Genomic DNA, 10,548 nt, shown 5'->3' with positions numbered 1-10,548 from the left:
TTAAATTTATTTGGGAGCAAGTTTTCACAAGTATGACCAAATTATCTAATTTTCAGTCCCATTAAAAAGTGATAGTCTATAACAACTAATCACTGGAAATGAAGGAAAAGGCCAGTACTTTGAACGAATAACATGGAAGAAAACAAAATTACTAACATAAAAGGACTGCCATGTTTGACAGCTTCCTAAGAATTCCATCCATCATTTTGTCCTGTGAAAATATTTCAGTGAAACTCGCTGAAAAAAAGAATCCCAGTAATTTCTATGCAGTAGTGTCTTTAAAGCTGGAACACATTTACCACATTCTTTGTATCTTTTATTGACATTAATATGTGTGTCAGTATGAGTATGCCAACAGGTGAAATAACTGTTGTTATAGAATATGTTATAGATATAATAGTTGAGTTTTGGCATTTCATTACTGTAAAAAAAAATTACTGCCACCCTGTTTTCCTACTGAGTATTACATGTATGGTTGACAGTTTTTAAAAAAATTTTGCTGCTGTTTTCATGTTGTACAGATCAAGGAGTCTGAATTAAAGCATCGGTTTGGTCAACTTTTAAATTTGAAATATGTAATGAAATAATCTATACTTAGATTTTCTGCTTTGAACTGCCAGCAAAGATGTCTCCAAACTGGATACTTTTAATGCTTTAGCAAGTTATGTTCCAATTTGCATAAAAATTAATGATAAACTTGGTTATGTATCTGTGGGAGTTAACTAGATTTTGTTTACAGTCATCATGTTAAATAGAAATTTAAAACAGTGGATTCTGTCACTTTTATATTTTTAACCCCATACTCTAAAACATTAACATGTCGATAAACATTTGGAAGAAATTTTATGCAATAGTAAAACAATGAAATAAAGTACATTTGGCTTAATATTTGTATAAATTCTAAGCAACCTTGCCTGTTTACAATTTAATCCAAGGCATGAAAATATGAATTAATGAATAATGCCAAAAATATTCTTTTAGTTTACTTATTTTTTTCTAAAGGAAATTATCATCTAAATAAATACATTTTAAGCACATTAGTTAAAATTGAATAACAATATTCAAAATTTTTCTTGCATTTAAAAATTACATTTCAGCTTTAAAAACAGTTCTTAATGTTCTGTTTAATAGGACATCATTTTACATTCTGAAAACTAGAGGCTGTAATTATAAAGTAGCAACTAACACTCATTCACAATGATTTTATCACATGACTTCAGAACAGCAGTAAAATGCAGGTTGCTTTGTTTTCTGAAAAGCTGATACTACCTTAATTTAGAGAAAAGAATAGGGCTATGCTTCGTTTTCCTAAGTCATTTCCCTAAATTAATATGCAGTAGATGTCAGTTACGATATCGATGGGTAGACAGATAAACGTAGAGCAACAGACAGGTAGATAGATATAAATATGGCCATCATTAAAACAGAATGTTTGGTTTGGTCAAGTGACGTAATGCATATGAAAGTATTCATTCATATCTTATTTTGCTGTCATTTCTGTTTCTGTTTTTATCTTTTGTTTAATTAATATAGTAAAAGATAATTTTCTGATTAAATAAAATTTCAGATGCTAAACAATTATTTTTATTGGTTTCCATTCGCAGTTCACAGTCTAAAAGCATAACCACATCAGGCAAAAACTGCATGTAGACCGCTCTGGATTTTTGAAGACTTTTTCGCTTCTAACAGAGATTTTTATTTAAAATCATGGAGCAATATCTACAACTTACCGACAGTTAATAATTGGGAGAGGGAACTAAAATCAAAGAAATTCCTTGAAATAGATTTTTATCTTTTAGTGTCAGTTTAATGTCTTGTTCAGCACTTTTAAGTTCTCTTGGAAGGATAACTTTCTATCCATTACTTTATGATAGTTTAATCACCCTTATCTTATGAACCTAGCTATTTTTGTTTCATAAAATATTGCACATTTATTTTCAGTAGATTTTTTCTTTGATGATCAGTATTGTAACCTATGTGTCTAACTGAAAACAATTGGCACTTTATTTCTATAACACCTTCACATAAGAGGTATTTAAAAATACAAAGCTAATTTTTTTCATGATTTCCTGGAGCTTACAAATTCATAATGTTAAAGCACAATGTTAAAGTTTCATGAGTTTTTTCTCAGATGAGATTTGCTTTTAAATACATGGTTGTGTTTTCTGTAGAAGTCACCTATATGTCTTCAAAAACCCGACTGGTCTAGAAAAATGCCTCTTTGAGACAGTCATGTTTCTTTTGTTGTTTTTTAAAAAAAGACAAAACAGCAATAAACATTTTAGCTCTTTAATGAGCAAAGATCATGTCTCTTATCATTGGACTAATAGTCATTATCCAGATTATCTTTATTTCACGCAATGACCAGTGACATGGCCAAGATGTACAAAGTCGTTTCCATCAAGTAGTATACAATTTTTTTTTTTTTTTTGTATAATAAGCTTTCATTCTTGAAAAAGAGTAACTGGAAAGAAAGGTTTCTGTTACTGCAGTTAGTTTGTCAGAGAAAGTTCTTTGCATTATCTTACAAACTATCAAAATTGCTAGTCATCTGAAAAAATGTAAAAAAAAATCACATAACTTTAGTCTAATAGAAATATAGTACAGGTAAGAGAGAAAGTATTTATCAGGATGTGCTCTTTAAGTCCATCTCATTTTTTTTAATATAAATGTACATCTGATTACATATACAAACATTTGGAAAGGTCTGTGATATACTGTTACTGGTAAACAACAGGGGGATGAAGAGTTTCCTGTGGTCTTAGAATATTCATTTAAAATCACACATAATGTGTAAGACTAAAATCCTCCAGGTGTTGACTCTTCTAGGTTCTGCATCTACACTGTACTCTACTGAGATTACATGAGTAAATTCCAGTGAACGGACCTCAGTGAGAAAGATAAGTGATGTGAAGAGGGCCATAACTTTATGCTGAATTATTATTAGTAAACATTTTGTCATGCAACATGAGTAAATCAATTAACTGAGAACTGTAATCAGTGTGGTAATATTGGGGCATCCTCATATCATAAAAGACTGTTGCAAGTAACTCTTTGGACACACTTCACCTTACCAAAAGAAACAAAATACAGAGTAACAAAAACCACAGCAAACTCTAGATCCTGTAATACATGTCCAATGAGGGCTATATTTCTATAAATTATTTAGATGGGAATGAAAAGAACATTAAAAACACAGGAATTTTGTTTCTGGGATTCATATCAGCGAGTATTCACCACTGTTCCTATAGTTTCTTCAAGTACCATTAATAACTAATACCTTCTATTATTGAAACTACTGTGAACTATTTTATTGTAATTTCTTTTGCCCCTTAAAATCTTCTTTAGGTTCTGCCAATTGATGGAGGAACCTTCTATTAAAAACTCCAATGGGATGAGAAGAATTTTAATTACGGCTTAATCAGCAGCACAGCCACCAAGCATAGAAATTATCATGCACATCGTGCTAAAAAGATCCAGTTTCCTTTATCCCCACAACTTTATACTGACAGCACTTATGTGATAATGTTGTACCTGCCAGTCTTTAAACTTCTTTGTTTTACTGGCAAATTTCAGCATGAGCCTCTGCTAAGGCCATTAACAGCATTGGTGCTTTGTATACTTATCCAAAAATGTAAATATGGTCTACACAATAAAACGGCTCCAAATAAAAACTGGTGAAAATTATCTGACATTCCATTGGTGTGTCCCTTGTGCATATTCATAGTTGTTTTTTTATTTTTATTTTTTTAATTCAGACATAGTTCTTTCCTGTTTGGTGTTCCACATGCCTAATTCCATTATGTAACTTAAATCTTCAAAAAATTAATTCTTGAATGTGAATGAAAAAGTATCATTCAGAACAACTGCTTCAAGCAATTGAAATTTGTCTTTAAAGTTGATTTGTGTATATATATACAATTCATATTTTTCAAAACCCCCAAAGTTCTTGATATGTATATTCACATATTATTCCTTCTTATTTAAATAGTAAGAGTCTTGTAGGTTGAAAGCCAAGGAATCTTCAGTAATGTTATATGCTGCAATCCATCAAAAAAATAGTTTCTCTCATCTGGCTATACCCTGGTTGTTGAATGTGAGTGGGGATGGGGATGGGGATGGGGCAGAGTATTGTTCTGTCCTCCAGTAAATGTATTGAATGTGTGTAAGGGCTGGATCCCTGGTATAGTGTTGGGAATCATTGTAATGGTGTTGGGCGTCATTAAGGGAACATCATCAGGTGACCTCCTCATAGCTAGTGTGTAATCTGGGGGACAGGCGGTCCGAAGAACCACCTCATGTGGATGGATGGATTCACATTCATGATCCAAATCAGTGTGCTTCATTTGAAGGGACATAATTTCCTCTTCCTGTGCATGCGTCAGATCGTTGGTAGTAGTGCGCTGAGGGCTGCATCTCCTGTGAACATCATGTCTCCTCTTATCCTTTTTGTAATACAGGGCTGCAAAAGCCAAGATGTTCAGAAACAGCAGTGATGCTCCAACTGCAATAGTGACACTCAGCTCTGTTGAATAGTCCCGCTGATCCACTGAAAATGGACTCGGTTGTTGTTTGGGATCATCCTGCTTGGCAGTGGGAAAGGCTGATGTGACAGGTATGGAATTTTTTCTTGTAGGTCTGAAAGTGATGTCGGTTGATGGCACTTTAGTTGTTGTTGAGGTATACTGAGAAATGTCATTGAGATTATGCAGATGAGGTACCAGCTCCAACCAGAGGTTCACCTTATTGGCTCTGTAATGTTCTTTAACTCTTGGTTTTAATCCAATATGGAGATAAAGTTGGTCTTTCTGTGAATATCTGGTCCATGCTACTTCTTCAAAGCGGTTGGGTTTGGTATGGATGAATTTTGTGTCTTGAGGGACTGGTTGATTTGGGTCACTAGGAAAGAAAAAAGAAATTATGAGAACAAAATTGTTCTATTCATTTTCCTAATCAAAATAGTACTGGTTGAACATCTAATTGAAGAGGCTTTAGATTGTATTTTAACATCAACTTGGGTCAGTTTAGAAATTTAATTCTAATAGGCAGTTTTTCAGATGGGTGATAATGTAAGACAAGTAAGTCTCACATTCTTGTTCTCTCTGCCCATTTAGAGATGGGTGACCATCTACCATAAGATGTAAAAAAAAATCACTTGAATATTCATATACATATGAGTTGTCTCAAAGGTAAGGTAGCAGAGATGGCATGAAATAGTGGAAAGGACTTGGGATTTGGAATTGGCAGATGAAGGTTTGAGTCCTGGTACTGCTACATACCAGACATATAAACATCTATAAGTTCTCAGAGTCTCAGGTCTTTTCTATGAAAATTGGATCAATAATACCTGACCTACCTATCTCACAAGGTAGTTGGAAGGATCAAAAATCATACAGTATTGTGAATTAAAAAGCATTATAAAACAATGTGCTTCTATTGAACGGCAATAATAATGACCTATATAACTTAAAAACCAAAAACATATTTAACTGTTGAGTAATACAAAAGTCTTTCTTCACAAGCTTCTGAAAAAGAAGAACTAATAAAGCAAAGACTTTTTGAAATACAATACAAAATTAATTTTGAACAAAGAAACTTAATACTATATATTGCTGGTATTAATCTATTTAATTATTGGGGCACTAAATATGTATTATTTTAAAATGCTTGAACTGTTGAGTAATACAAAAGTCTTTCTTCACAAGCTTCTGAAAAAGAAGAACTAATAAAGCTAAGACTTTTTGAAATACAATACAAAATTAATTTTGAACAAAGAAACTTAATACTATATATTGCTGGTATTAATCTATTTAATTATCGGGGCACTAAATATGTATTATTTTAAAATGCTTAAAAAGATATTTTTATTAATATTATAGCAAACTTTATTCCTTAGGTACATACCCAGTTTTAGCAAAATTTGTCCAGTATGTCATTACAACTGCACTCAGCATCACATCATTTTTGGAGAAATTGCAAGGAAATAACTCTGTAGGGCCAATCATGGGGATTCCCAGTACATAGGGAACCTCATCTCCATGGGCTGCATCAGCCCAAGCCGGAACCTGATCAGTTTGGCAATGATGGTAAAAGGCATAGAAGTATGTTGGTGAACCAAAGTTTGAGTGAAGATCTGCTGTTGCTACAGCTGGTGCCACCCACTGATGGTCTGTAAACAAAGCCAATAATGTCTTCCTTCTGGTTTCAGGGTTATGACGGTCAGCCCAGTCAGTATACATGAATTTAATGGTTTCTCTCAAAACATCTTTGCCTTCAGGATATCCATATAAATTATCAACAAAATTGGAAACAGCAAAGTCAAAATCACTAGCTGATATACCATCATCACTATCTACTATATTTTCAACAAATTTTAACCCTTCTCCTTGGTTAACTCCTAACATTATATCATAGTTGAGAAACTCTCCTTGCTCCATCAATATCTGAGGGTCATCTGGTATCACATCACCATCAATCACAGGTCCAAAGGCTATGTGGTATCGGGCTGGTTGGATATCTTGGTCAACAAGTTCTTTGTAAGGCTTCTTCTGTAGGCATTCCACTAACTCTACAGTATCTGAAACATTGCAACCAACTTTTGTTGCCAACATTCTAGCATATTTTGCAGGTTGGAAACTAACAGCCCAGCTGGAAAGGGCTGTTCCACTTTGAGCTATTGCTCGTTGAAAAAGTCCTACGGGAAAATCAACAAAGAGTTTCAGTTGATCTTTGAATAATGTTGTAAAATAATGACATCTGATACTTTAGACATGTATATAAAAACCCAGATACAACTCAAGAAACAGGGAGATAGAGACATTTTTGCTCAAGAGAAGGTAGACAAAGTCACCTCCAGGGTATAGTGAATCAAAGAGGTGGACCTAAGTTGTGTGCTTTGAGTGGCACCAGCATTAGGGATCAATAGGTATAAATTGTGCAGAGTCTCAAAGAGGCAGTAAGAAAGGAGAAGAGAAGATGTAAATACTAGTGGTAAAGAGTCGCGAATATTTTCTTCAAGGAGCATGTAAACAATTGTATTATTATCAATGCCAACCAGATGGGGCCAACTGTCTCTTTCACTCTCCATCAGACTCTATACTGTCTTTTTGAGATATTTCCTCCAATTTGCCTGCATCTGCCCTTCAGAATGGTTCTGTATGTTTTGTTTCAACCAGATTTTATTTGAAAAAGAATTATTGAAGGCTCATACAACTATGGAGGCTGGGGATTTGTTAATACCCTGGGGGTGACTCTGAAGGCACACAAAACAGAATATCGCTTTAGACATACTCTTTCCAGATCTTCATGTCACACATAGTATGCTGAATATTCATCTTTCAGAAGAAGACATAACATTTGAAGTATTTTCACTAGGTTAAAGAAAAAATCATCAGCAGAAGGATTGGGGGCGGGGAGGGTTGATTTAACTTTTTCTATTGTTGAATGTGCACTGCTACATTTTTATCATAAAAGATAAAAAGTACACAGTCCACTGCTTTTTATTTAATTGTATTAAAAATTGTAAATTATGGCCCCATATGCAGTTTGACAAGAGCTGCATGCCATTCTAATTTACAAATGCACTTCATCTACTTACTAGAATATTTTCTAATAAAATTCTAGTTTTAAAAACATAATTTATCAATTTTCTTTGAAAAATGTACTTTTTAAAATCAATTTCCAAATACAACTTTGTAGTTCAGTTCTTTAAACATATACTCAATTATTCATATGTTTAATGAGATAAGAACTCTTTTCACAAAGGTGTTAAAATGGTGTCTGAATTAGAAGTAAAGTTTTAGATTTTTCTAAAACATGTATATGTTCAAAATGTCTGTAAGATGTTCCCAGATAAATTCTAAAAATATTCAAAAAGTCAAACAATACTAATTTAAATTTGTTTTGGTTTTCTGACATTTTTGTGAATATATTTTTAGTTTAATAGAGCAAAGTATGCTAGAGCAAATGATACAAATACAGATAATTAAAAAACTGTATAGGCTGTTTGTCAACATTTGCTCAGAGAAATATTTTGCTAATTAAAAATTTATGACTAAAATAAACCTGGTGATTTCTGATATTCTTTCCCATTTCAGGGGCTCAATGACATTAACAGAATATAGAAAAAAAATTCAGGGGAAACCCACACTATGTTAAATATTGCCTGAAATATGCCACCTGTATGGTATTAGGGAAATAATATGTTTATCATTAGTGAGAGTGCTTGTTATGTATATGAAAGATGTGATTGACTTATGGTAGATGTAGACCTGAGCATTTCTGTAGCTTTTTTTGTGGCATTTAAAGCCTTTAAAGCTTATGTCTGCATTGGAGGCAGAATCAGTCTGATGATTTCAAGGTGATCTTCTGATTTCAAGAAGATGCTTCTGAGCATCTCCTAATAAAATCCAGCAGCTCAGTCTGGAGATAGGTTTAGGACTAGACCAAATCAAAGTCGATGTTTCTGGCCAGGTATGGGCAGATTTCCTTGAAGAGTATGATGGAATGTTATATTTTCAACTATTTGCATAAACCATTTCCCACTATTTATCACACTGTCAATCAATGAATACCAGTGTTAGCTGATGAAGTAACTGATTTGTCTTTTTCTCTAATGCTATTGTGATACTGGCTGACACTGGCTTTGGTGCTCATTTTTAATCAGATGACCCTGCAAAGTCTATACAGGTTGCCTAATGTTAACCTAGCTGCATATTGGCATTTGTATAGTACTCAGACTAGAACAATCTATGTTTAATTAAAGAAAAGTTTGTTATTTCTAAACAAGCTATTTTATTACAGACAAATATCTCCATGCAATGAGAACTGTTTTTATCTGTGTCATTTTGTCTTCTCCAATCAGAATCCTTCTAACATAAATGAGTTGTTATGCAAAATATGTTAATAAATTAAGTCTATATTAATATATAATTCTCCAAATGTATATACTCATTTAATTTCTGCCTGTTCTTCTGAAATTCCACATTAATATATCTTTGATACCAAAGACAAATATCCCGTGTCTAGGATTCATATGATAAAACGCAGTCTTACAATTAAGATGCTTCATGAATTACACTTGACAGTGCATACTTTCTGCAAATATATAAAATGACAATAAAAAAGAAAAAAACAATACAAGATGGCCTATATTGATGCATAGTCTCTATCTTCCTCTCTATTATGTATAAATAATGAAGAAAAAGTATTTGGTTTGCATACTTCTCTAACAAAATTCTTCTGTTCTTGTGGATATTTCAAATTAATAATGCAGTTAGAATGGGTGATTAAACACATGGTATAATGGATTTGGAGTCCATAAAGAACAACATGATGAGCCTTGGACAGGCACTTTGGAAAAAGGATGTCAAAGCTGAAAATGGAAACAAGAAAAATATTTCATGGATTTAAGCAGCCTCAGTGCTTTATGCAGCTTTGCCAAGCTTTAGGGGGAAAAAATAACACTTTGGAGTTGAAAATAGAAAAAGCACAAAATCAAATGTATTTTTCTTTTTAATCGAAAGCTCTACTAGTGACCTGATGCTTTGACAATTTTGGATCATGCATGCAAAATAAACATCCATTCCCTACTCAGACTGCAAGTGAAATCACCTGTTTCCAGACGAACTAGCTTACAACTGCTTTGTTAGCTTCATACAAATAAATGGTATAAAATATCTATTGCCTTAAAAATAGATTATATACAATCCCTGTGTTAAAAAAAAAAACTCATCTTTGATTTTGATTACTCAGTAAACAGAGATGATGAAACTGTGAATGTCTTTGGCTGATCTTCCTCAAAATCACCCTTTGAAGAAAAGAAAAATAACTGTAATGCTAACTGTTCTGCAGTGCTCTTGAAAGGGCATCCTTACCAAGCTCCATAGGAGACAAAGAATTTGACGAAAATTTAAACATGCATAGAAAAGCTGAAGAAACATAGTTTAAAACAGTTATTGAGTTCAACCTTCAACACAGTTTGAACAAAGAAATATATACAGAGCATCACATTATACTGATGGTGGTGGCATGCAGACACCAAAATTGTCAAAATTTGCAACCTGCATAATACCTTTGGTTGAATTGCTCCAACGGTTACCTTCAGAATAATGGGATAAAGTCAGCAGATTGACACATGAACCCCCAGCACCAGATCCAAAAACAGTGATTCTTAAGGGGTCACCACCAAAGAATCCAATGTTCTCACTAGTCCATCTTAAAGCCTGTATGAGATCAAGGAGTCCATAGTTTCCTTTTGCAGCCTGATCCCCTGTACTCAAGAAACCTGGAAAATAGAAAAAATAGGACACCTTAGAACACCATTTTGACTTGACACGAATCAAATAGACATCAAATTTAAATACAGTGAAGCCTGTGTTAATCAAGGTGAGCACAGCAAAGTTCTTAAGTAGAAATTATTTCCCACTAGAATAAAACAAAAGTTACTTTAGAAAGAATCATAGTGACTGAAACCTGACAAAATATTTATCTTACTCCAATGCTTTCCAAGTTATCCAGGTACATAACAGGGGCAGATAAAGGGAATAA

General features: G+C 33.3%; 1 protein-coding gene across 1 annotated transcript; it reads right to left on the bottom strand.

Moving 5' to 3' along the window:
* Window positions 1–2,275: 2,275 nt before the first annotated feature.
* On the bottom strand, window positions 2,276–10,280 carry NLGN1 (neuroligin 1). Its single transcript, XM_008580096.1, has 3 exons — window positions 10,073–10,280; window positions 5,905–6,694; window positions 2,276–4,899 (listed from the first exon to the last, which is right to left on the bottom strand). The coding sequence occupies exons 2-3, from the start codon at window positions 6,609–6,611 to the stop codon at window positions 4,077–4,079; spliced, it is 1,530 nt and encodes a 509-aa protein (XP_008578318.1). The 5' UTR covers window positions 6,612–6,694; window positions 10,073–10,280; the 3' UTR covers window positions 2,276–4,076.
* Window positions 10,281–10,548: the final 268 nt, after the last annotated feature.

This window comes from Galeopterus variegatus, unplaced genomic scaffold, assembly GCF_000696425.1.
Source record: "Galeopterus variegatus unplaced genomic scaffold, G_variegatus-3.0.2 Scaffold2017, whole genome shotgun sequence".
NCBI classification, from domain to species: Eukaryota; Metazoa; Chordata; class Mammalia; order Dermoptera; family Cynocephalidae; genus Galeopterus; species Galeopterus variegatus.
This window is presented reverse-complemented; position numbering and strand designations above follow the sequence as displayed.